General features: G+C 46.2%; 1 protein-coding gene across 3 annotated transcripts in view; it reads left to right on the plus strand.

Annotated features, from left to right (window-relative positions):
- COL27A1 (collagen type XXVII alpha 1 chain) overlaps positions 1-26533 on the plus strand; it is a 165348-nt gene that overhangs the window by 38995 nt on the left and 99820 nt on the right. For all 3 annotated transcript variants that reach the window (XR_012778234.1, XM_075519862.1, XM_075519863.1), the window contains exons 7-13: positions 1488-1541; positions 3564-3617; positions 8909-8953; positions 9857-9910; positions 12301-12345; positions 14749-14802; positions 16048-16092. Coding sequence is in view for 2 of the 3 variants with exons in the window: in XM_075519862.1 (XP_075375977.1) it covers positions 1488-1541; positions 3564-3617; positions 8909-8953; positions 9857-9910; positions 12301-12345; positions 14749-14802; positions 16048-16092 (351 nt within the window). In the remaining variant the exon portion in view is untranslated. The remainder of the gene's footprint in view (positions 1-1487; positions 1542-3563; positions 3618-8908; positions 8954-9856; positions 9911-12300; positions 12346-14748; positions 14803-16047; positions 16093-26533) is intronic.

Consider the following 26533-nt stretch of genomic DNA (forward strand, 5'->3'; position numbering starts at 1 on the left):
GGTGGTGGGTGTCTTATCTGCTGCAGCAAATTAATTTTGCAGAGTAGAAATTAATACCCTGCGATCCTGAGGACTGCTCTAATCTGTTCTAAGCAGTCATAGCACCCACTGACTGCTCTGAAGCTCAAAGAGTGGGAGAATTGCCCTGATAACGGCTGCATGCAAAGCAAGATTATGTGCATGACTTCATTTACTGGTTGGAAACCAGGCAGCTTCATTCAGAATTTGTACGGATGCATCTGCCTTGAATCAGCAGTGCTCCCTACAGTCCATAGCCAAGTAGTCTCCCTCCCTGAACCTTGCAGCTTGTGGTGGACGGTGGAGGAGAAGGGAGGTTTAAACTCTGTGCGAGGTGGGAAGTATGTGTCAAACCTAGTCACAATGAGGCTGCATGGAAAAACTGCTCAGCTAGCTATAACTAGACCTTTGTGCTGCTAATGAGAAATGCCAGTTAATAAATACTATGACTCCTGTGTATGGTCTCACCTTCCCTCCAAGCACTTCACTTGACAAGCATTAATTAACCCTCACGACTCTCTTGTGCTCGGTGGTTGGGTTTGAATCCCGTGCTGCTGATGTGGCACACAGGTCGTGACTTGTTTCTGATCCCAGGCGTGTTAAACGGCCGGTGCCTGATATTGGGATAGCTGTGTCCTAGCTGTACCAGAAGAGATGGTACACAGACCTAAGCTGCTTTGTGTGCTAAGCCTTACCTCTCCCCTGCCGAAAGAATCTGGCACGCTTCAAATCTCTTCTAGTTTTTCCTACTTCTCACTCTCACCCTGTTAGGTGCACACATCACCTTTCCACCTTTTAAGAATTTGAACTGGCATTTTCAAAGGAATCTACTGGAATTAGATGTTCAAATGATGCTGAAATTCCAGCCTATGTTCATCAGCAGATCACAGTCTTAAATTGTAATTTCTCTTGTCACAGTTGTTAAAAAGGAAAATAAAGAATACTGCCACTTAAGAGTGTGCCTCTTTCTTCTGCCAGCCTGAAAGCCTCACAATTGCTCTGGCTGTTGGTAGTGTCTAATTAGTGTAACTTTCTCTGCAGTTTCATCTGTTCCCCATAGTTAAAAAAGCAACAGCAACTAGCAAGTTGTTAAGAAGGACGGTTTAGCTACAGTAATAGGCTCAGTAATTATTTTTGTGATGGTAGCTGTAGACAAGGAAGAAATCACAGCTGTCTAGCCTAATAAGTATCAAAAGTCCTGACATTGCCTTCTTCCACTTATCCTTTCTTTAGTCAATTTAATACTGTCAAATACTATTTAAAACTCAGTGCTTTAGCAGCAGCAATCACTCACCAAAACCAGCCCTAGAAAAAAAGCTATACCCGGGGACTTTAATACATTTGGGATGTCAGGGCAAGACAGAGATAAAACAAAATGTTTTTCTAATTTGGAGGCTTGGTGGAAGCTTGAACCACTTCTATAGCCTGGGTCCTTGGATTATGTCATTAATTAAAGTTTTTCATTTCAGGGTCAGAAAGGTGATCCTGGGTTGTCGCCTGGAAAAGCTCGCAATGGACAGAAGGTAAGGTGTTGCCCAGAGTGCACAGGCATCAAGACCACGGTGTGCTTCGAGCCCTGTGCATACACACGGAGGGAGTCCATACCGCAGCCACAAGCATCACAGCTACTCAAGTAGACTTAGGACTGAAAATTAAGACTTAGACCCCAGATTCAGGACTAAAGAGAGTTAGCTAAGGTATTGACCACAGTGCGCTGAAGAGCCTGCTGCCACAGCTTTTTGTTGTCCAGGGGTTTATCCATTTTATGCGCAATCTGCAGCCCAAGCTTAAGTCCCTGCTGCTGTGGCTACTTAGGCTAGGTATTTAAACTAGCGCATATGAGATACAGCCACACCTTGCCAGCTCTGGGCATGCAGCTGTAGAAAGAGGCAATCCCAGTGGAAGTAATAAAACCTCGAAGGCAAAGGAAAGCGTGTTCTTGCCGAGGAGCTGAGAAACAGTGCTTTGCCTCATGTCACATACGCAGCCTACAGCAGATGGGTACTCGGAGCAGCCTTGCTGTCCCACTGGTGGGGAAAGGGAGGCTTCTTGGACCATGGCACTGCCAACGCATGGACCCTGCTGTGCGATAACCAGAGGCCTTTCCACCGAGGTCTACTCAAACCAACACAAAGCACACAACTGGAAAGTGTAGCTGGTTTCTGGATTTAGCAATTGTTAGGGATCAAAGTTCTGCTAATTCTTTTCAATAAGTTACAACTCCCATTTTTGCCGTTTCACAGCTGAGCGATTTTTACTGAGGCAACAAGGCCTCACAGAAGTCTAGAAATGAATAGAAGAGTGATCAGGGCTCCGCAACATCTACCTCAATTAGCTCTTTCAGTGGTGCCTGCACAATACTTCATAACTCATGTCCAGGGCAAGAAGCCTGGTTCTCTTCCTTTCATCGTAAGCCTTGCTATAAATGCACAGCTAATAGAAAGCATCAGCCATGAAGAACTTAGGCCCTTCATTGGAAACCAGATGCCTTGATGAAGCACAGCAAGCCACACAAATGCAAGATGGAGGGTGACACTAGAAAACATTGAGATGGCTAAGTCTGAAACGATGCTTTTAACTTAACAGCACGGGATGCCGTTTGAAATTTCTGGTACACTACATTAGAATGGCATCACATGGAAATCATCCACCCGCAGAGTCTGGAACCGTTTTCTTGCAAGCATGCTCAGTGTAAGAAAGGGAGAGATCCAGATCACTTTTAGCTCATGTTAACAAGGCTTTATTCCTGTTAGCAGTAATAGAAACAAGGAGTTTCCAGCAGGAGTTTGGAGTGATGCCTAATTTTCAAGCTAGATAATCCAAATGCGTTTTCAGTAAGCAGGCACAGCACAGTGGTAGAGACTCTAAAGGGGGTTTTGATCCTAATCAGAGGAGGCCAAAACGGGCTTGTACAGATGGATTGGATGTTAGAGAGATCTCACAGCAAAGCGCTTCTCCCTTCCTATGGTGATTTGGGTATGCCAGCTGGGATGTGATGCAATCCCTTTTCAGAAGTACAGGCCACTGAAAAAACCCTCCCACCAGCAGCCTGCAAAGGTTCAAGCCATGTCATACAGGCAGGTTAAATAATTATACCGTAGCGCCATGAACTGGAGCCCTAGGCTGAGCCAGTGCAGTAGCGTAGTATGAGCACAATCACAGGATTTGGCAGGAGGTACCTGTTGTTCTTGTTGCATTTAAAAGCTAAAATTTTCTTGCCTTGGTGATTTAGATGCCTATGAAAGGCAAATGAAGCATGTGACTGAATGAGATCATTGAAAAAAAAAAAGTTCATTCTGCTGGCAAAAAGCTGGACTCTAGCAGCAGCTGCCATTAATTAACTGGGCTTATTATTTATATGAGCCAGTTAACAGAGACGATGTTTAAATCTACACTTCTTATCCAGTCAGTTTTTGAAGAGTTGTGATTAGAATCAGAGACATCAATAGTTGGGTGCTACTGTCAGCAAAATAATTTCAGTAACAGTACGCAAGGCGTAGGGAAGACGTTGCTGAAAACTAGTTCAACTTGCTTGCTTCCTACAGGGAGACGTGGGCTTACCTGGTTTGACTGGGTTCCCTGGACCACCTGGTAGAAAGGTAAGAATATGTTCTTTTCTAGTGAATTAGATCACTATCTTTATTTTAAAATGTTCGCCTCTAACTCTGCCTAAAAGCTTTAATTAAGCAAAAAGTCCCAGTACGCAGCGAAAAAGTCGTATGCCTGTTTCACAGGTGTATAAACTGGGACACAGGCTGAAGCAACTGCCTAAATGTTGTACCAGCAAGACTGTGTAAGAGTATGAAATGAAGTTCTGGATCCAGATTTCTGTTCCTTCTTTGTATTCCATGTCCCATTGCACTGCATCATCCCTCTGCACCCTGACACTGGGCCTTCATCAGCAAGCTGAATTTAGGTCTGATTCAGCCAACGTGTTAACTAAATGGATCTACAACCGGCATCAATACTCAAAGGCTGGATTCAGAACAGGTTTAGACACTCCAAAGAAACTTTGACTGTTTCTCCTGGTAAAGCACATTTCAAACAAAATATCTGTATGCCTTCCCCCTATTTTGCTTGGAGACTGACAGCACTAGTCAGGTTTTACTTTATTTGCTTTCATATTGATATTTCAACATCATTAACATCACCAACAACATACCTATGCCTAGAAAAGGACACGCAGGGATAGAGCATAAGCTCCATCCCTGCCTTCATGTTGCAGCAGCGTGCGTGCTTGTATTCATGCGTGCAAGTCTGCACAGCAACACCTTAGCAATCCATACCTTGAGCTCACATCTTTTATACATCAAGGACACCAGTTGACTTTCCAGTTCCAGGCTGTGTTGGTAGGTCGGTTTGTTTTTTGGAAGCTGGACCTGTTGCAGGGAGCTGTTTGATAGTTGGGCTCAGTGGACATGACTCCCCTTCCCAGCAAACCAATATTGACATAGCTAAGCTGAACAGTTAAAATTAGCATCTTGTTTCAATCACTTCATCAGTCAATGGGCCGTTGAAGATACACTTTTCCTCGGGCCAATTAGCTGCACACAAACACCTACTCAGGTATGCTTTAAGACTCTGGGGAGAGAAAGAAAGTGTGGAGGAGGCTGAAAGAAACCCTCCTTCTCCATGAATGTTTATTGTATGCTTTATATTGGAATCAAATTGCCAAGAGTAGGGGCTGGATTCATTTTTCTGCTCCCAAGGCTGGTCATGCTTGGGGTGCTGTGTGGAGCTAGGAGCAGTAGAATTATTAATTACTGATCTTTTGCTGTCACAAATAAGTTCTAACAAATAGGGTGCAAAGAATACCATTTTCCTGGTATAACAGCTCATAAAACAAAACCTTGTGGTTACGATCAGCAAAATGCAATGTCAGAAGTGCAAGGACTCATAGTGGAAAAAGTGGAGAAGGAATAGAAGATTGAGCACACATTCCTGAGTCCAGCACATGGCCTTCACATCTGATTTCGGCTCCCCCAGGACAGTGTGAAGGCAGGGGTATGCTTCTGTTTCTTCAAGTAATGAGCAAGTTGGATGCTGAAATTTTTCCTTTGGTGTAGCTTAAAAAACCACCTCCCAGTAGCACTAGTCTGGCAGTGGTTTTGGTGTAACCTGGCTTTTATTAGCATCCTGCATTAAGAAAAAGATTTACAGCTGTTGGAGAAATGTTTGGAAAAAAAATCTTTTTTTATCTGGATTCCCTGCTGGCATTCTCCCAGGGAAAATATGCTGGTGTTTGGCTGAAGGTGGGCAACACATCTTGGCTACCAGAAAACAGCAACGCCTTGGAAATGGACGTCCCTCCTGCTCACTCCGTGGAGGGACTGTGGAAAGAGCTCTAAGGGCTTTGATCTGAAAACAACATGTAGAAACTTTCAAATAGGCAAAATATTTCACCAAGGGAAACGAAATAGTTTTCCCACTAAATGAAACAACTGGCTCAGCAGCATGAGCTGGAGCCACGACCAAGCAGCATGTGGTTTTGGATAGTGTGGCTCACACCACAGTGCCTGCCTTGTGAATGCAGACCTTTGCTCTTTGTAGGATTGGAGAGCACGATCTCAGAGCACCCCCAGAATCATTTTGCCTGCACCCGTCTATGAGTATATGAAACTGCCTTTCAAGCAGCAGATGTAATTCTCATCCTCTCCATGCAGAGCAAATGCTGGTTGGTTTTGCTGACCAGCAGTTCTCGGGAAAGGTGGCAGGACTTGGCTGTCCGCTCTGCCCTTCCCTCTGGTGCCTATGAGGTGTCTGTGGGCTTTGGCTTTTGTTTGTGGGCTGCAGACTCCAGCCGCCTTGCAGATACATCTCAGCAGAGCACTGCATCGTTGCTCCCAGCCTCCCAGCTGTGGAGGAGAAAATGGTTGTAGCAAAGTGCAAGACTGTAGAAGACAGCAGCAGTGAGAGAGAAGAAGCTTCATTAAAGTCACTCAGAGAGTAAAGATGGAGCTGGGAATTGGTCAGTGCTTCAAAACACATCCTGTCATGCACATCTCATTCGCTGGCCTCTTTACTCTTCACATTTCCTATCAAAGTGCAGGATGATCCTTTTTAGCTAGGAGAGCGTGGATTATAAATATCATCACAGATGAGTAAATCCTTCACTGGAGTGCAATTTCCTTTCTAAATCACAGCCCTTTGTGTTAAGCACCCTGTAATCATCAGGAAGTGTTTGGATAAAAGAGCAAATGCAGTTGTTTTCATACCCTCTGCCCTGTCATTTTAGTGCTATTTGGAGAGGATTTTAGCAGGTAAATACTTTCACGTTGCAGCCAACTTTAGCATACACAAGCTTTTCTGTTTTCTCGCTATAATTAACCTGAGACAGAATAACTGCAGTGTACTATGAAGAAACACACATCCGGAGCTTCCCAGAGCTCATTATATATAGTGAGGAGGATATTTAATAGGATGCAACAGTAGTAGGGTGTCTACGTATTTAACTTCAGTGCCATTCAGTTACCATTATAGAGATAGCAATGCAATGCTTGGTGCAGACGTTAGCTCAGGACGTGCTTTGAGCATCTCAAGGGGCTATCATCTAACCACCTGCCCTGGGTGGACATTGCAGGCTTGAAAGGAACCTGCAGGAACCCAAATAGAGCAGAATGATTTGAAGCGGCCAAGCAGGGCACCTCTTTCTTATCAGTGGAGGGAGCGAGACATCTCTAAGTGTTTGTATCCGTGGAAGTAGGTGCTCCGGCTGTCCGGAGACAAAGGTGGTTCCTGCTCCAGGCAGTGGCTGGAGGAGCTGGGCAGAGGCCCCAGGAGGAAACCCCATGGGCTCCGTGTTAAATCCCAGGGCACGTCTGGAGATGCTGAACCCAGGGCTGTTTCTGTTGGCAGCTCTCTCTGGAAGAGATGAGGGGGGGCCAGAACAGACGCTCTCCGTCTGCACAACGCCCTGCTGGTCCACGCTCCAGGGACGGGTGATACCGATACTGGGTCTTCCACGCCTGGGTGGGTCTGGACCTTCACAACGTGCCTTCTCCTTCAGGTCAGACACCCAACCAGGGTGGAGCATCCTCCCTCCTTTCTGCTAACGCTGAGCCTCTGTCGAGGAGCCAGGGAGAGGATAAGCAAGAGAGGATCTCATGGAGCAGATTCCTGGAGAGGGGCAGGGAGTCCCATCTGCTGGTCCTGCTCCAAGAGCTGCTGAGGCGCTTCCAATTAGGAGCCACCGGCTGAAATGCACTAACAGTGCTCAGGACCTTCTAGGTGGTTCAAATAAGGGTCAGCCGGTAGCCAAATGGTCTTTTAGGTCAGCCACCCCCTTCTCAGGGGGTGCAGCTCAGTCAAAAGACCAGGTTGTGACACATCAACAAGATCAAGCAGGAGAGAATCGGTGAAAAGGGAATCAATGTTTTTCCAGGCCAAAATGTCTGAAATAATGAGCAAGGAGGAACGCAAAGGGGAGTGGGTAGTAGCCAGGATGGCTGAGAGCATTGCATACCTCCGCCAGCGAAGGCTTAGGCTGCAGGTCTAGAATAGCCCATGGGAAGAATAAAAAAGCCGTTAAGCAGAGGTGTGGACCTGGGAGCAGAAACAGGCCTGGGTTCATCTGGCGAGTGAAGCAAAAGGCCAAGTCCTTGGCCAAACCAGGGTTTGGTTATGGCTTCCAGAGCAGGGGGATGCTCCCTGGGGGTTTCGCAGACGGGCAGCGCGTGCTGGGAGCCCTGGCTGGGACAGGGTGAGGAGCAGAGACTGAGGCACAATTAGCAATTGTAACCCACCCTGAAAGCATCTTGTTATAGAAATAACAAGTAGTGTTTGTGCAAGGAGTGTTTCTTGCTTATTTTCTCTCTCCATTTGTTTCAGGTTAAATTTTCTGCCCTTTTTTTTAAGCTTGCTAGTAGCCCAGCTAAACAGTCATTGTCTGTAACTGAATTTAATCTTCTAATCTGCTCTGACTCCACTTGATGGAAACGAGTTTGTTTTAAATAGCTGAAGCAAGATAATAAAGGAGAGGGGAAAAAAAACTGAAGTGCCTGTCACTTGCAGAATTTACTCAGTGTTTGAAGAGAGCTTTAGGTAAACCCTGGAGAAAGCAAACTCTCTTAAAATACATACTGATCAGCCTGCAGTTGAACAGGCTGCCTTTGTCCTGCTCCAGTGTCTGCATCTCAAAAAAAAAAAACCAACCTGAAAAACTGAAGCAGGTTTATGAAAGACCTGCAAGAATGATTTGAAGCCTGCAACACTTGCCAGCTAGCAAGCTGGATTAAGAAACTCATTCTAATTAATTCAGCAGAGAGCAGGTTAAGAGACAGCTTGCTCACAGTTTTAGGTAGCTTCATAACGAAGGACTCTGGATCTTGTCATACCTTGTAATAATTAGATTAGAAAAGCTGGAAGCTAGACAAATTCGAGCCAGAAACAAAATTGAAGTTTCCTGTGACGGTAAATGGTCGTTTTGGTGTTTCCTGTGGCATTTCAAGTTCTAAAGCGAAAGTGAGCACTCCGAAATGCGCGTGTTGTGTAGTCCCCCAGCTTGCCCAAAGCCCGCGTTTTACCCTACAAGCCTGTGGTTTCCTAAGGATTAAGCTTTGCTAAAGGTGTAGATTACAAACAGACAGATCTGAGCGTAGATACAACTCTAAGTCTGTTCGTGGAGCAAGTCCTTGAGTACCCACCGGGGCAGACCCCAGCGGCTGCCGGCTGCTGCTGCCCAGCCTGGGAACACCGGCAGGGTTTGGGTGGTGCAAGCACAAAGCAGCACATTAAAAGTTTGTGCGATTGTGTAGTGCTATCCCGTATCTAAAGACCTGCTTCTCCTCAGAACTTTACTCCCCCCTGCAAAGAGAAATTCAAACCTAAACCAGATTATTTTATTATTCTTTTTTTTTTCTTCTCATTCACCTCTTCCATCCTATTTTAACAGGGATATAAAGGCTACCCTGGACCACCGGGTCACCCTGGAGACCAGGTGAGTCTTCCCAGTTTCCAACGCTGAACCTTTAAAGAGGGATGGATTTGCTAACTCTGGTGCTAGTTTGGATCCTGTACAGGCTGCTCAGTGTGGAGAGCCAGCTCCTTCCCGGGGCGGCTGGGTACCCGCGGGGGATGCGCAGTGACCGGCAGCTGTGCACGTGCACTGACCGAGCGTCAGCAGGTTGGTGGGAGGAGGCTGCCTTGGAGTTTCTAAATTTAATTACTGATTTTTATTGCTCAACCATGTTAAGGTTACGTGGTGGAAGAAATACCAGCTTACCCTACTCCCCCTTTATTTTTCCTTTTACATTAATTTCACCTGGAGTTTACTAACCACATCATATTGCGTACTAACATGTAATTCCCCTCCCATTCCCCCTCTCCCATTTTCTCCCCCTTCTTTATTTGGTTAAGTCTGATGTTTGCAGTTCAGAAAAAAAAAAAAGGCAATGAATAGCAGGCCCTGTTAGCAATGATGTTAAAGGATATTATACATGAATCCGTTTAGTTTTGAAGAATTTTGGCGGTGCTTCCCCACCAGTAAAACGGTTCCATATGCCAGATATAGATGCAGCCTTACACCTTCTCTTAGCCTCCTTGTTTCAAACTATCTGCTGCTTTCACTGCAGATGGAGGGAGAAGGAGAAATAGCAACACTTGCTTAATGCATGGATCCTATTGACTTGGCTTCTGTGTGTCATTAACTTATTAATTTATTCCCCCTCATTAATTTATTCCACTGTCTACCCTTAGTATTTTCTTCCTCTCTATAAATTTGCAGCAGGTTAATCCACTCCACCCTCCTTTCCTCCCAGCTCAAAGAATGAAGCAGCTAAGAAGGCTTCCCAAGTGTGACATTCCCCTTACCTTCTGTGCCTTTTCTTTTTTCTTTCCAAAGGGCGAACGAGGACCAGATGGAAGTCCAGGTGCCAAAGGTTATCCTGGCAGGCAGGTGCAGTAAATCTCATCGTGCTGTGCACAGACTAGGGATTTGGGTGTGCAGGTAGCTAAATATATGCCCTGCTAAATACATGCCCCACTAAAGACAGCGCAGACCTCTAGAATATGTCTGAATATTTTCTTTCTTCCCTCCCCAAGATGCTGTATCAATGACACAGCCTTTCGACTCTGGGGGACAGGAAGGTTGTTAGAAAGTATTTTATGCCTAGACGGATAAAACTTGAATTTCTGTAGCAAAATCTGACAAATTTTTGCTTCAGTATAATAACAGGGGAAAAAAAAAACAAAACAGCAGAGCAGGGAAACATACCTGCAAGGTGCTAACCCTTCACTTTTAGGCACAGTTTACATCTAATGCTGAACAGGTGAGAAACCTGGGACAGAAAAAGGCGTATTACCGAAAGAAAAGATTTAAATGGACTCTCACTAGTAAAATTCACTAGCATAATCATATATATATACATACATACAAAAGGATGCATGGACCATAAATAGATCTAAAAATCGTATTTGCAGCTGCAAAAAAGATGATGAAAGAAAACCAAGTCTTTGTTTTCATTCTGACAAAAATGCACGAGGACAACTTTAGGAACGGAGGAGTGTGCAAAGGAAAATGGATCAAGATTGGATGCTTTATTGTCTTAATGATCTGAGATGCTGAGTAGTAGGAAGAAAATGAAGAGGAGTAATTTGTAAGGCCCTAAATGGAATCTGTTGCAGGGCGGAAGACCTAGCCCTGTAACATTTTACAGGAAAATGAGTTTGTCATGGTTTTCTAAAACGGACGCATTAATGTTGGATCCCCCCATGTTTATATTTAAGTACATAGCTAAGAGGCTAGGCAGATGCAAAGACCCAAAGCAGCCCGTCATGAGCGTTTCAGACTTCTCATGAGTTCGTATGTGAGTTTTTACGCAGATGTGCAGATTATGGGACTAAATGTCAACTAGATATGCAGAACAAGTCTGCGTTCCCCCTGCCTTAGACTATTTTAAATTTGAAATTAAATTGATACCTCACTTAGCAAATTTTAGGTGGAATACACAGATGCATGCTGGAGAGCGCAAATGGTAGAACGGGATGAGAGTTTTATGCACCTGACTAAATGCTCCATTCATACTCTGAAAAGCTCTTACAGATTTGCGTGCCAAAGAATCTCCTAGGTGTGAATGTGTGTTAGATGACTAATATGAAGCGGTCCGAACTATATTGGTCACACAAGGTTAATGAATGCTGTTCAGCAATTCACAGCAGGGTTCTGCCCATCACATAAGCAGGGTGAAATCTTTGCACTTGACATACGTGAACAAAAGTGCTTTCTTAAAATGTGGGTTGGGTGAGGAAAGTGACCTTTTTTTTTTTTTTAAGGCAGTTTTCTTCAGCATATCTGAATGCTGTGTGTATCCAGCATCAGAGCTGTTTACTTAACTGAGATTTTACTACTTGTTACTCTTGTCAGCTGTGCTGGCTCTGCAGTGCTATGGGAGAGAGAGCTTGGCTCTATTTTGATTTGCGCATCATAGGCAGAATTGTTAACTTCACCCCGATGGCTGAAATCTTTGGCAACGATGCAAGAGACAGGAAAGAGCACAACCTGACTTTGAGATCCCAGGCTGAGTGTGCAGTGCTGCCAGCTAAAGAAAATATGGACTTAGCCTTTTTTTTTTTCAACCTCATCCAAAAAAGCCCAACAACATTTGGAACTAGAAAAAAGTTGAGCTGGAAACTTGCTAGAAGACAATAAACATGAAAATTCATCATGCATTTTTACAGGGTTCTTTTTCACAGTACTTTAAGTGAGCAGCAATAGGCATAGAAGTAGAATGGGGAACATATTTTCAATTTTTTCCATAGCTGTTGATGCTGCAAAGGGTTAGAGGTATGCAGTACCTGCACTGCTAAGTGACTTTGTAGGCTGTAGAAATTTGAAGGGCTTTCTCACTGCATCAGGGCCAGCCTGTGTTCCCTAAACAGGTATTGAAATACATTTGCCATTTGCTATGCATGTGTTCAGTTAGGCAGGAAAATGAACCGAGAGCTGCTGGGTACAGAGCATCACTGTATGTCGCATCTGAAGTGTAACACAACCTCTGGGCACCCTGCTGCGTTAGCCGTTTGGTCTTTATGGTCAGAAATCTCTGCTTCAGCCGCAGGGGAGGTTCGCTATGTGCAGCAGTCTCAGGTTCTGCAGAGTCCCAGCTCCCCAACAATGGGAGATTTGTTATTTGTATCATTTTGTCCTTTTGTCTGCTTTGTTGATACGCCTTGGACTCGGCGCTGAAAGCAGAACCACGCAGGGACGGTGCTGGGGATTTGGCACTGCTCATTAAGTTAAGTTAAAGCCTGTCCACATTTGTCTTTGTTTTTTCCCTTCTGTTCTAGGGTTTACCTGGCCCCATAGGGGAAGCTGGTCCAAAAGGCAGTCGGGTAAGCAGCTTTCATTTGTCTTTTCTCTACTTGTTTTCACCAAAGGCTTCTCAAGAAACTTTATGCTTAATTTTGCAATCCTGAGACTAGTTCTTGTAATTTGTTGGATTCGGGGGATTTGAACTGCGCACCACTTGTTTATTGAAGCACTGCTAAATTTTTTAAATTAAACATGGAATGTACCAAAATCAAAGTTCACTAATAGTGGTGATGATACAAAGTCAACCCCTTCAGAGCTCACATTGCAGGAGAGGAAAGAATGGCATACAAATTCCTACCAAAGACCAAAGTCTGAACTTTCTGCAAGCCCCATCTCCCAAAGGCCTCTTTAGTTTCAATAAGTGTGGTTCAGCGGTCTTCGACCATGCTGAATATGGGCTCTTTTGGGTACAGTCCTGGGTTTGGGAGTGATTTATATCATTACGCAGAATAGCAAGCCAGCATCTTGAAGCCATGTGCAAATACAAACATTAATATCTCTGTTCTGCCTGGTTTTGCTCACCAAATTGAATTGCTGGGGGTTCATTCTCACCACAAAGGATTATTTTTATTTTTTTAGCAATTGAGACTCTCGTTAATCACATTTTGTTCTTTTCCTGGAATTATAAATTCACAATGAGATTCTGAGCCAATAAAATCCCCTCTTTCTCTAACATGTGATACTTTCTCTATATGCAGTAAATTCAACCAGCTGCCTTTCATCACTAGGAAAACTGCAAGGAATAAACAAATGCTGACCCTGTAGCTAGCTATATTCCTGAGCTGGGGAGGGAGATGGCATGTTCCATGTCCTGCAGGAGAGCAGAAGATCTGAGATAGCACAGCTTGCTCACCTTACTTCTGCAAGTGATAAAGTTTTCCCTGGTGCATCTGTTTCACTGGCCTAACCAGGAGCTCATGTAATTATCATGTGGTAGATGTGCAGAATGTAAGACTTGAAAATTATTTTCCACTTTGCACCCCTGAGTGCTGAGGACTGATATATTTATAGCTGCCCAAGAAAGCCATTTCTCAGTCCAACTGCAGTCAATCGGTATTGGGTACGAGGGTGAGATATCTGCATTTTGTGGATTGAGGGAGCCAACTATGGACTCTTTTCCATCCCCCACCTCTATTTTTTTCTTCTGCAGGAAGTAGTTCAGGAGTTACATGGTTTGTCTTGGCGCTCAGGTGGCAAAGGCAGACAGCGTCATTTTAATGTGGCCATATTTTCCAGCTAGGTATCATCCCTAAAGGAAGCGCAACCTAAAGGGAGCAACGGACTGGTGGAAAAATGTGGTGGGGTTGACAGTAAGAGATTTAGCGATGATGGAGAAAGAAAGATGAGAGAAAATCAGTGTTAACACTTGGATCTTGTAACAGTGAGGTGCCACTGAGGGGGCTCCCTGCTGAAATTCACTTCCTCTTGATTCTGCATGTTTGGCACAAATTAGTCCTTTGCAAAGGACCAGCACACAAGGTAACTTTGTCCTAACTGCTGAGCAAAGAGGATTAAACACAAGGCTTCAATTGTTGCAAGAGAAGGGAAATGTAGCATTTGTGTCCTGTCAGAGCAGGATCCCAAGGCCGTAGAGAAATGTCGCATACTTGAAAATGCAACGCCTGCCAATGAGTGTGAAAGGAGCGGATTTTGTGTGAAGCACGTTGGTGCAAAGGAGGCTTCTTTACAGTTGGGTGTCAGAGGATCTGTACGTATGTACAAGTTGAGCCTCGTACACCAATCCAAAGAGCCTGGAGTAGCACGCTCAGCCTCTCCCTGCCCAGGCAGGGCCCTTGGCGCTTGAGTTGACAAAGTGTTTGCAAAAGGTCTTGGTGGTGCAACAGAGTTTGCAGGGAAAGGCTTTAGGCAGAACCATTACTGATTTGCTCCTCTCTCAGCAACAAGGTGGTCAGCAGCCTGGTATGCCAGGAGAAGGTGGTGTTTGCGTGAGAAGGGGCTGCAGCGTGCGACCATCACGTGACATAAGACAAGCAGAAAGGGCTTGGCACAACAGGACATTTTCGCAACACAGTTGGGAATGAGTGCCAAAGGCAGGGAAAGAGCCCTTGGAGAGACGAAAGGAGGTGTAGGCACGTGGATTACTTTTGCTATCACTCTTGCTAACCTTGAACCAAGCTCCGTTTCCCTCAGGTACACTCAGAGCCAGCCCAGGTAAGGTTTCTTCTTGCTGGCCTCTTCCTGCCTGGAGTCCTCATGATCCCTGGTGTGAGGGTATGTGCCCTTGGACTACATCGTGGAAGCCAGCACCATGCAGTCCATGGGCATATACACTTGCCTCAAGGTTTATTTCATCACGGCTGCCACTGACCAACGCTGGAGGATGCTCTGCTGTTCAGGAAAGACAGACTGACTGGTTGCTAATGGAGAAATGTATTTGACTACTTGTTTCCTCTTTTCTTTAGGGATATATTGGTCTCCCAGGATTATTTGGGCTACCAGGGGCTGATGGAGAACGAGTGAGTATTTTGTGAAGAAAACCTTGGTGTGTTGCTTGAACACAGTTCTTCAGAGCCTGTTGTAACCTTCTCTATCCTTTGTTCCTCAGGAAAGGAGGCAAGCATGCCTAATGTTTAGCCATTAAACTTCTTTAGCCTGTTTCCACCCTTGCATGAAGACCTGTGTAGGGACATGTAGGTGTGATGTTGCTAAGCAGCTCAGGAAAACCTAGGCTTCAGACAGGGTCCTCAGACCTCACTGTTGAGTAGAGAGGAGTTTTTCTATATTTTCCTTCACTTAAAAACCTGCCTTCCTCCTCCTTACTAGTTCATCTTAGTGGGATGGGGGGGGGGGCGGGGGGAATGTACGTGGAAATTCCCTGCTCCCACAGGAGTGACATCCCAGCCACAGTGTCCCAGCATTTTGGGTGTCCAACTGGAGGCGTCTGGAAAGAGCCCGGTTCTTGGAAGGGACAGTGCCTGGGGCTTTCTGACAATGGCTTTCCTTCCAGTTGCATCGAGTTGGGCAGTCAAGACTGGGGCCTGTGGACGGGCAGCTGTGGCTGCTGTTGCCATGTATCCTCCCTTCCCCCCATCCTTTTCATTGTGCCTTCTCCAAATCCGTGCGTTGAGAGCTTTGCGGGACCTCCCTTGCTTTTTTGCTCTTCTCCCCCACGTCCCCCCACCTGCCTGACCTCTACCCATCCAAGGACCCCCTCTTCCCACTGCAAGAGCTCCTAAGGAAGGTCGCTGTAAGATGAAGACTATTTTGTTCCAGCTTTTTCTCCCTCAAATGCAAGCTCCAGAAATGAGAGGCCCCGGGAGCATGTGGGAGTGAGTGTGTGTGTGCCTGCCTGGGAGGGGACTACCCTGCGCTCTAGAGTCGCTGATTTAATGCTTGTATAACTAAATAAGAAACATAAACAGAAGTTCTCCAGCGAGTGCCTTGGCAGCGGCCTTCATTCGGTTCCAGACCAGTAGCTTAATGACTGCTCCTGCTAAGCACAGCTTCAGCCTGTTGCCCTGGGTGTGGATGCTGCCTGCGTGTGCCCTCAGGGAGGGCCGTAGTTAGTGGGTGAAGGTTAATTGTCTTCTGCTCTCGCAGCTGACTGCAAGTAGCTGACATTTTGATTCCTGAACAATGCCGCAGTCATTAGCCTGTTTTGCATTCCCCCTTCTCTTCTAGTTTTGTTTTGTATTGTTGGTTGGCTGTTTGCTTTCTCAACCAGACCTATTATTTTTTTTCTCTGTGTGTTTTCCTTGCAGGGGATCCCTGGAGTTCCTGGGAAGAGGGGCAAGATGGGTAGGCCGGTAAAGTTTTTCCTCGTCTATTATGCAGACCTTGTTGAATGAAACTGGAAACAAAGCACCTGGCTTTTGGCTGGGTCCCTTCATATCTTCTGACGGGAACTAAATGGGGAGATCAAACAAACTTTTCCATGTCTCTTTTCTCAAGCAGGAAGAAAACTGAAGATACAAGTATTGTTCTCTTCCTTTCTTCCATGCTCTGCCCACTTCGCAAGCATTTTTTTTCTTTTTCACACTGTTTCCACGCTCCCTTGGATCTGACACTTCTCAGATTCTCTTCTGCAACGTCTTCCCCTCTGTCCTCCCTCTGGCCAGCCTCTTCCCTGAATGCACTTTTTAATTCCCCACCGTGACTGCAGCATCCCAGGTGTCTGTGCTCGCTCTGTTACATCTGCTGCGCTGTGCTCCCACCAGTCCCGTCACGTTTGCCTCTTCTTGCTGTGGTTCTCTCCAATCCTTGTACCATCCTGCTTTGTATAATGCAAGTGCACTTTTGTATAGAAACCTTTTTGTCCATGGTGGTTGTACAGACTTACAGAGTTAGAGCAGTAGCAGATCGGATGAAGACATGTTTGAGGAGCAAGGAGACCAGGTAGATTTGAGAGCTTGGCCAGGAGGAAGAGGTGCTTGCAGGTAGGGCTGAATACAAGGTGGAAACTGAGAGAGCTGCATAGAAGACGGGGGTTTGTGCTGGCTGTAGCAAAAAGCAAAATAAAAGCAGGTGGGAAAAGTACTGAAATGAGTAGAGGAAACAGGGAAAGGACAGAAAGGAAAGCCTTTCCCACATCAGCCTTCTTCGAAGCAGTTCTGCGTGCTTCCTTTAGCAAAATGTATAAAGTTCTTTGCTCCAGGAGTCAGTGGAGAGATCAGGCACATTCAGGCTCTGGTGTGTCTCATTGCCTTTGCACCTTGCCCTTCGTGTTAGCCTGGGTTTCTCTTGATCTCCTGACATTATTGCACTCACAGGCTCCTTGTAAAATGTCCACTCACCCACACACGGAAAAATGCAGTGCCTTCCCCTTGTCACCCTTGCATGCGAACGCGTGCTTTCCAGGAGTCCCACGCCTACCGCTTGCTGGTGTTCTCACAGTAAAAGCCATGCAAACATCCCAACAGTGCCACATTCATCCTGGCTGGCTGTTTGTCTCTCCCTGGGACGGGGGGAGGTCGAACAGATTTTTTTTTAGGGGGTAGTGGAAGTCTGTACCAGATCTTTATAGTTTTGTAAGCTGCTGGTTGCACCAGAAACCTCTGTGATGAATAATTCCAGAGAGCCGGTCGATGTAATGATGACTCATTGACCAGAGTAAAACAAACAAAGCAACTGTCGTTAGGTACAGGGTTTCTGCTCTCTGCCTTGTGCAAGCGTGCTGGAGGCTCAAAGCGTTCCAGCTGTTGTTTGGCTAGCATTTGTAATCTACGAGGCAAGAGTTTTTGTCTGGCGGTCACTGTTACAAACAAGGGGCTCCCCTGAGATCAGCGGGGAATCTCTCAACCGTGGAGGCATTTAGGCTGGGATCTAGAGAAGCGATTAAACGGCTGCGCATGAGCACCTTTGTTCTACTCGGCTCTTTCGGAGAGTTTTGGCTCCATCCCCGTTTCATGATATCAGGTTTAATAAGAAATCTTGAATGGACCGATGCTGATGATTTGTATTTCCGAGCGTGAACAAAAAGATTAAGTGACATCCAGAGTTATTCAGGAAGTCACTGGGAGAATGGAAAGTAGGAGCCAGCTGACCTTGTTCCCTTCCCAACACTTATCTCTTGGCCTGTGCTGTCTCCCAGCTGGTTTGCAGTGTTAGTGAGCCTGCTCTGATTTTTCTGGTCTCTCGCATCCCCGCACTGCTAGGTTTGCTGGCGCAGCTACTGTTCCTGCTCTATTTCAGTGTTGTCACTGCGATGGAGAGCTCTTGGAAGCCCTTATTAGCTACCATCCAAAGCTAGTAAATGCTCTGGAGAGTAGGGAAGGAGTTGGTATCAAATATATTTCTCTACCTAGTTTTGTTTGGGATGAGAGATGGCAACAGATTAAGTGCTCGGCAGAGGAGGAGCGGGGGGCTGGGGGAGTTTGCATGTGACACCGTGGGCCTCCGAGAATGATGTAAGAGGGAATGATTAAAATAGAAGAACTGGACATGAGTCAGATCTTGAAACCCTTCCAGGGAAGTTAAGTTTTGCAGAGCTGTGAGGGACATGGTGAATCTGTCGTGGAAACGGCTGACTCCACCTCCCGCTCTGCTCTCCCTGCAGTGCATCAGCGACGTAGGAGGCGAGTGCATTTCTAACATACGGGCCCTGGCGAACTCTTGAGCAAGGAAAGGGTTGGGGGTGGGCTAGGGGGAGAATTACGATTAAAGTACAACGCACTAGGGAGGCTGAAATAACATGAGTCTGTACGTCTCTGGATCTGCTGCCTGTTTTAGAGGTAGGCTGGAGGCCTGGAGCTGAAGCAACTGGTTGCTTAAACCTTCCGTCTTGCCAATGCAGTGGCTGAAAAGAATGGCTTTTTATGGCGTTTTTCTGGATTTTTATGGTTGAGCAGCTGGCAAAAAAAAAAAAATAGAGGATTAAAAAAAGCCCCATTGCTGTGAGGGCAGCAAGGCTGTGGTCTGCACCGTGCTGGGGGGAAGGAACGAGAGAAGCTGTTGTCACCTTTTATCTTGGCATGCATAGGCGACGTATCAGTCCTAATTCATCCTTACAAAGGAGAGGTACTGTCACTCAAGGAGGTGACCCACAGGAAGAGGACATACAGCTAGTCATCACTGAAGGAGTGCAAAGCTGAAAGCGATATGCTTTTCGTATGCTGCGGGAGATGGGTAGCTACGATCAGAAATGTCTGCGCTGCAGATTATATTAAACTTCAAATAGAGTGTAATATTTTCAGAAGTTCTCAAGCCCTGTTAGAGAAAGAGACTTAAAGGGGAACTTTCAGGAAATGTATCCAAAGAGCTTTAAGCTCTTTTTTTGTTCATCTTCGTTATTGATGGGTGCTTGTATCTCTTTTTTCATGTAGAGTATCAATATTGCATCAGCTGTGCTATCTTATGCCTGATTTTTGCTTACAATGTGTTTTATTAGTAGTATTATTTTAAAAGGGATGGAAAGGAAGGAGCAAAGTTTAGTTCCAAGATATACTTAGTAATTCTTGGGTTTGTCTGAGGTCTATTCACAATTTAGCCAAACACAGCTGAGGTTTCTTTATATTTTTCTGAGAACCTGTTGGTGCTGCTGGTCCTGTAGCTGGAGCTCAGTTGAACACTCGGAACCTCACCCTGTCAGGTACCATGCAAATGCCTCGTGAAAGAAAAGCCCTGGCCCAAAGGGTCCATCACTTGGATTACAAAACAGCACAGGATCAGGGCATCCCCAGGGCTGGAAGGTTTAGGTAACAGTAGCATGAGCAAGTCATTATTACCACAAGCAGGCATTTCGGCTTCCCTGCCTGTCTAGCTGTGCTCATCATTACTGTTCTTTCTTTTGTCCTCCTGTAGCTCATGTTTGCAAGTGATACGCAGCGTTGTCCCACCAGCTGTCGGGCGGCACGATGGGGGTTCCTGCCCGCCTGCTAACCTCAGGCAAAGGAGGCACACGCCTTCTGGCAGCACGGGCTCTGCCATCGGGCCCTGCACAGCCTTTGGCAAGTGCCAACGTGTTGCTGAAGTGCTGCTCCCAGGAGATAGCTTGACAGGTGGAGTAGGCTGTGTGAGTAGCAGGCACAGAGGGAGGGTTTGTGCTCAGGATGCGTGGCCAGACTCTGACACCTCTGCCCGCCAGAATGGCTGGAGTCTGCCAAGGCAAGGTGGGGAGATGCTGCATTGCTTGGTGACTGCACAGGAGGAGGAAGAGGATGGGAGACCTGGTTTCTCCCCATGGCATGCAACTTCAGACAAGCTGTTTGGCTGTTCTTGGCTGTGTGCAAAACAGGGATAACACACTCCGCTCTCCTTTGAGCTCAGTGGTTGAAACTTAGCATGTAAATGCCAAGGATTACTGCTCAGATGTCAAGGAAGAGCTGCTGTAAAGTGGCATGTGGATTTTAAGTATTAGGGATCAGTGCATAGGTGAGTCCGGAAGTCTCCCTTCCCTCTGCCTGTCAGCCACAATGTGGAGGTTGTGAGAGCCAGCAGTGATCTGGCAGCTCTAACGTAGCCTCAGTATTTGTTGTGAGCATCAACGCGGTGGCAAGCTGCCGAATCTGGCATCCATTTTCCACGAGCTGACCACAGTTGGGGTCCCCCTTGCCAGCTCTCAGCTTGTAATGCGGCGGCGCCTTCTTGCCAGGCTGTTTTTCATGTCTACTGTCTTCTTCCATGTTGACTTTTAAAGTTAACGTCTTAACTCCTGCCTCCAGTGAACACCAAGTCTCAATATATACTTTTTTCTTCATCTGATAAGTTGTTAGAAGTGCATGTGATACCCCTGCACTCCACACCAATACGGGCAGGCTGTTGCATCATATGGAAAGACATTGCTTTGTGGGAGACACTAGACAGCAAAAAGCAAGGCTGCCTTTGGGTTAGGAAGGTTTCGTTTTACAGCTTCCCCCAACCTTTTGATATATGGCTAAGATAACTTAGTGGTGAACGTAAGTGCGTGAGGCTTTGCCAAGTTACACAGTCTCAGCTGTTGTCCATGCAAACAATGGGGGGACATGTTTTGCCATGTGTCTGGAAAGGCTGGCATAACCGCAAATTACTGAGAAAATAAATTTTGCTCCTCTCTGTAGGGACTAAGACGATAAACAGCTCCTCTCTTCTTGCTCCAATCTTTTCTCTGCTTTGGATACAGCTGAGGTCCTCCCTTGCATTTGGAGTGAACCAAGCAAGAGTCTCCTGCACCGCACAAGTTGAGATATGGCAAACTGGTAACAGCACTTCAAAGTAGCTCTTAATAAATAATTGCCAAACTCCAGTTGACTTAAGTGGGCTCCCTGGGAGTGGAAAGAGGCAGCCCATACGGCTTTTCTCATAAGAAACATGACATAGGCATACACCCTAAGAGCTCTCACCTACAGCACTGAGTGTCATGGCTCACATGGGCTGCTAAGGGTCCAGCCATGTCTCTTTTGTCACTGAGACCTTGTTACCTACCAAAAAAAAGGAGGAATAATGGAGCTGTGCTTCTCTTCGAACACTGAGAAACATTTTAAAGAAATATTGTAATTAAAATGGAAAATTTTCTAAAGAAGTAGGGATAAACTGTGGTTTCCCACTTAGCTAGGCGGTAGTTCAGTGTGTTGGTCCACAAGCCATTTCCTAAGATTTGAAAGAAATGGGAATGATTTTTAAACTGATCCTAAATGATGTTAGCCATATATATCCTCAGAAAATAAATATTTACTCTTCCACATAGCTTCACTGCTCAGCCCTGATTCACCGGAGCGCTTGGTGAACTCATCCTCCAACCCATAAAGCATTCCTTCCCAGCTGATGGCCCAGTATCAGCTTCAGCTGTAGGCCCTGTGCATATAGAGATGTACTTTCAGATATGGCCAGCTAAAGTTAGCGGAGAAATGGGCAGGCTGAGGACCTATTTGTGCAGGTAAATCCGTAGATGAGCCGCAGGAAGGAGCAGAAATGGCCTGTAGGAGTTGATGGACAGGACTTGGGTAGCTCGCTCTGTCTTGTGCCAGTACCCCAGCATAGCACCAAAAAGTTTGGTGCCTTCTTCAAGACCTGATTGATTTAAAAAAAAAAAAATATGCTTTTAATCATTCTGTTTGCATGAAAAGTCAAGTGGAGGTCCTGAAAATTAGTAATTAAAAAACTTTCTGTTACTGAGAGAGTTTTAGCCCATGAATTGGATTTTTCCTGTCAGCCATCTAAGTCAATTCTTTGCTATAATTTTTCTTTATTAACCTAAATTTTTAAAATAGGTTTGGTCTGAGCAGTCAGTGACTTTTTTAATGCTTAAGTTGGACACTGAAACTGGGCAGCTGGGCTCTCCTCCCCTCTGAGCCTGGTTCACCACTCTGAAATGCAGGCGCGAGCCCAGAGCAAATGTCACCATCTCTTTTTGGCCCGAGTTGTGTTCCACATGTCTGGAGTTCCCCAAATCTCTGTGGTGAGGTGCTTGCGTGGTTACTTGTCACTCTGATATCAGCACGTGTTCCTACGTTCATGATTGCATTATCCAAAGAACCTGGGAAGGTGGACAATATTAGTGTGTCTTTCATTTTTTAAAGAATGGGCAAAACAAAGTACTGAAAACACAGGGAAAAGGGTTAGAAAGGCGCCAAGGCCCATAACTTCTACTGAAAGAAAAGAAACAAACCCAAAGATGGTTTGTTTCCAAGAATGTCCCTAGGTGACTTGTCCATCGTCATTCAAAAACCTTGTGAAGAATTGAAGCAAGGTCTCCTAAGCACAAGAGCATCTTTCTTCCTTCAGGGAAATGTTCATTCATATATCAGATTTTCATTAGAAATTATAAGGAAAAAATAATGCAAATATTACTTTTGAGTCTGAAAACATTTTGATCACCAAAGCTGCTTCACTTTCTTAAATAGGGAGCTGCTTGATTTGGAAATCTTGGCCATAAATAATTAGGAGTGGTGGCAGATTCAGTGCTCTTCAGCATTAGGTAATTGGGTCTGTGTAATCTGCACTCTTAGAGCCCCACAGACGGGAAGAGATCGTATACAAGAGTAAAAGGAACAAAGCAGATGAGCAAGAGGGTGGAGGGCCTGTCAGTTAACTTCAGTGATGTTTGGCTGAAGGGGCTTCAGGGGACTTCTGCTCATGTTCAGGTGGAATGGGCTGTCCTGGAGGGCTGTGCACCCACAGCTGGAGGGACAGTTATGTTTACAAATGCCATGAAATCTTCATCCAAAGAGGATGTGGCACGGAGCTGTGAAACCTCCCGGGCAGAGAGAGCAAACCTCCCTTTCAGGTGACGAAGGAGCAGAACTGCAGCAGGGCCGTCAGTCCCGTACCCAGCTGAGGATGGCATCTCCCTTTGCACAGATGAAAGCTGTCACAGTCCCAGGTCTAGACTGAGCAGAAGGCAAAGGCTCCTGCACAGCTGCGTGAGTCAAAGCTAGCAAGCAGGCACGCCGGGAGCACAGGGTTTGCCAGGCTCCCTTTAGGGTGGCTCTCGCCGCTCTAGGAACCGGCGCTGGGTCTGAGCCAGCCTGCTTGCCTTCGCGCCCACCTGTGGAGGGGCTCACGTCTGCTCTCTCCACCAAGAATGCTCTCAGAGGCGTAAGCTGCCAACATAAACTACACTTGTTTATTTTATTCTCCTTCTTTTTTTCCAGTGAATGCCTCCTCTCACCCTCAGCCCTGCTTCCCCACCACCACCTTTTTTTTGTTGTTGTTTAAATTGTTTGACTTGCAAGCTCCATCCCTGGGGAGGCTCCTGGGCAGTGATTCACCTGGCCGGAGCCAACTGGCAAATAGAGTCTTTCGCAGACAAGACAGGAGGGCTGGTTGGTTTGAGCAGCTTTACCTTCAGCCAACAGGAAAATAAAATCCTATTTTTGGAGAAGGATTCTGTTGGCGTGAAGACCTGCCAGGATTCCTTGGAGCAGCAGCTGCCAGACTGCCTCCCTTACTCCATCAGGGAAAGCGTTTTAAACTGAATCAGATGTTGTATACATACAACACACCCACCCACGTGCGCACACCTGAAAAGGCCTTGGGGAAGCAAAGGACGCGCTGCGTCTCACGGGTCTCTGGTTCCCTGAGGACAGCTGCTTCCAGGGACAAGAGACAAGAAGTGGCCGCATCTGCTCAGACCAGGAGCAGTCCTTTGGCTGACAACAGCAAGAAAGGGCAGGCCGCTCTGTTTGTTTTAAGCAGAGGAAGAAAGGAAGGGGAGGTGGAGGGGGATGTAATCCCCTGATGCAGGAGGAGCTGGTTCCAGTGTCTGTCTAGGTCTGGTTGTTCTCAGCAGGAGTCTCCTGGCATATGGCAGGATGGCTTTTGCAGGGAGCGTGGATGAACAGGAATTAAGGCACTATTGTAGGATCTCAAAGATAGAGATTTAGTTACTGGTTCAGCTTCGGACTTCTGTGTTACCTGGGATAAATCAGTTTACATCTCTCTGTCTCAGTTCCCTCTCTACTAGTGGTTCCTCAGCTTCACCGAGTGCAGTGAGGACAAACTGTGCAACCGCTCTGTAAAGCTCTGCTTGGGGTGGGGACTGGAGAGCACAGAAGCACCTGGATCTTGCTCGGTGCGAAGTATCTGCTTGTATGCATTTTCTCCAACTCCTCTTCAAGCTTCATCTTGCTTCTTTCTCCTTCAGACAATGTGAAATGCATTCATCTGGACTTTTTTTCCCCACCTCCTCTCTGTATTTCCCAGCTGTGAGATAGAGCCAAAAGTTTTGTCATACCTGACTTCAGCCACCGCGGAAGAGCACCCCGCTGGCTCTTGGCCAACAGAACTTGTTAGTTGAGCATTTTCCTCCTAGCTCTGCTGCCATTTGCCATCCCATCCTGGTCCTGGTCCTTCTCTGCATGTCCCCTCCCTCCCACAGAGTGGGCAGGATGCTCGATATTTTTCACTAGGGTGTTTTCTTTGCTGTCCCAATTCTTGAGCATAATTTCCAGGGACCAGGCTTCCTGGAAAAACAGCTGCACCCTGAAAAACGGTGGATTTTCTGAACCAAAAAACCCTCTGCACTCACTTTGGGAAGGTCAGGAGACTCTGAATGTGCTGGGCTCTTTAATCCCTTTCACAAGTCTCCTGTAATGGGCTGCCAGTTGCGACCTGCCTGTCCGCCAGCACCATAAAATGAGCTTCCTGCCCCATGTGTTCTCCCTCTGTTTGGGCTCCTCAGGCTGCTGGAGCAGTGCACGGGAGAGGAGAGGTAGCGCTGCTTACAGGAATGAAACAAATGGGATAACAAAGTCTGCTTGTAATTCCTAGGCTGCTTGTTTCGGTTGAATAGTGCTGGTTTTGTTCCTGGGGAACATCTCTGTCCTTTAGGCTCAGGCAGGAGGGGAGAGGCACTAAAAAAACAGCTTTTACAGACATGTGAGATCCAATAAATTAGGACACTGTGGTCACTGGAACTGTTATTGTGGTTTAAACTGCTACTGCTTACCCCATGGAAAGAAAGCGCTTTCTTTTTCATTAGGGGCTTAGAAGATTGATCGTTTCCTGCTGTGCACAGGACTGTGTTGGGGTAGCTTTCACAACCTGGTTTGGGTCTTTGGAGAGACTATGGGTGCCGAAATATGCTCCTTCATGCCACAGCCACCAGCCTTGGTCTCATTTAATGTGTAAAAGACTGTTAATACTTGTGTTGCCAAGCTCAAATATTGGGCTAGGATGCCTGGAGTTAGTTGAATTTGAAGCTGCTCTTTCCATTTGTCTCCTCCTCTGGGTTTGTTTTACAGCTCGGGCCAGAAAGTACCAGGGGACCACCCACCACCCCAGAGATCCGTGAGCCTCGGCTGGGAGGGGGGCTCCTGCCCGGAGAGCGATGGCGCGTTAAGGATGAGCAGGTGTTGGCAAGGACGGGGCTTCGCTGCTGAGTGTTGTCTTGGGCCTGGCCGCTGTAGCAATGATGCCAGCCCACACTGTTCTGGGCTTTCTTCTCTGTTTCCTGCCACTTTGACCCTTTTCCATCCCATCTTGAGGATGGGCAGAAATCCTAGCTCTGCGGGGTGAGACGCGTTGTGCTGTGAACGGGTTTTATTGTCAGATCTCTTACTTACTGGGTAGCTTGGCCAAGTGGCCTCAGGTACTCAGCTCTCCAACTTCAAAACAGGAGTAATCTGCTTTTTTAAATACTTGGAGATCTACTGTTGGAAAGCCTGTGTAAAAGCTAGCTTTTTATTAACTCTATTACCAAGTGCCTCAAATCTCCTATGTTTTTATCTTTAAGCAGCGAGGTTAGTACGAGAAACTGAGGCATAAAAAGAGATCAGTGGGAAACATATGAATTTAAATAATTCCTTATCTGGACACTTTTATTCTGGCAGAGAAGTGCATTGTTTGTATCACATTGGAAGAGATTTAAACCGAATTTAGAAAATGCTCTTAGTCTGGAGCAAGCATTCCTCTAGATGATATTATGCTGCTGTAGTTATATTGATTTAATTGTACTATTCAAAGTAGTAAAACCTTCCCACATTGGCAAGACCTTAGCAGCCCCAGGGCCAGGCTGCTCAGTGGCATCCGTGGATCACTCTGTGCCCAGCTCTGCCCTCTGAGAAAGGAAAGACACATCTGGGGGAGTGCTGAAGGCTGTGACTGAGGTCTGTGGCAGCATAAGTACAGTATCAGTCTATACACACTCATATTTTCCTTGGCAAGTTGTATGACTGTAAACAGCAAAATATTCCGAGGCAGTCTTTTTCTTTGTCTTGCCTGAGCAAACTTGCCATAAGTTTTCCCTGCACATCTCTGTTCTGATCTTATTGATTCAGCATGTAGCAGAGTTATTTTTCCCCTTTTTTTCATTAAAGAAAATTGTAGCCCCCC

Source organism: Mycteria americana, chromosome 17 (genome assembly GCF_035582795.1).
Source record: "Mycteria americana isolate JAX WOST 10 ecotype Jacksonville Zoo and Gardens chromosome 17, USCA_MyAme_1.0, whole genome shotgun sequence".
NCBI lineage: Eukaryota > Metazoa > Chordata > Aves > Ciconiiformes > Ciconiidae > Mycteria > Mycteria americana.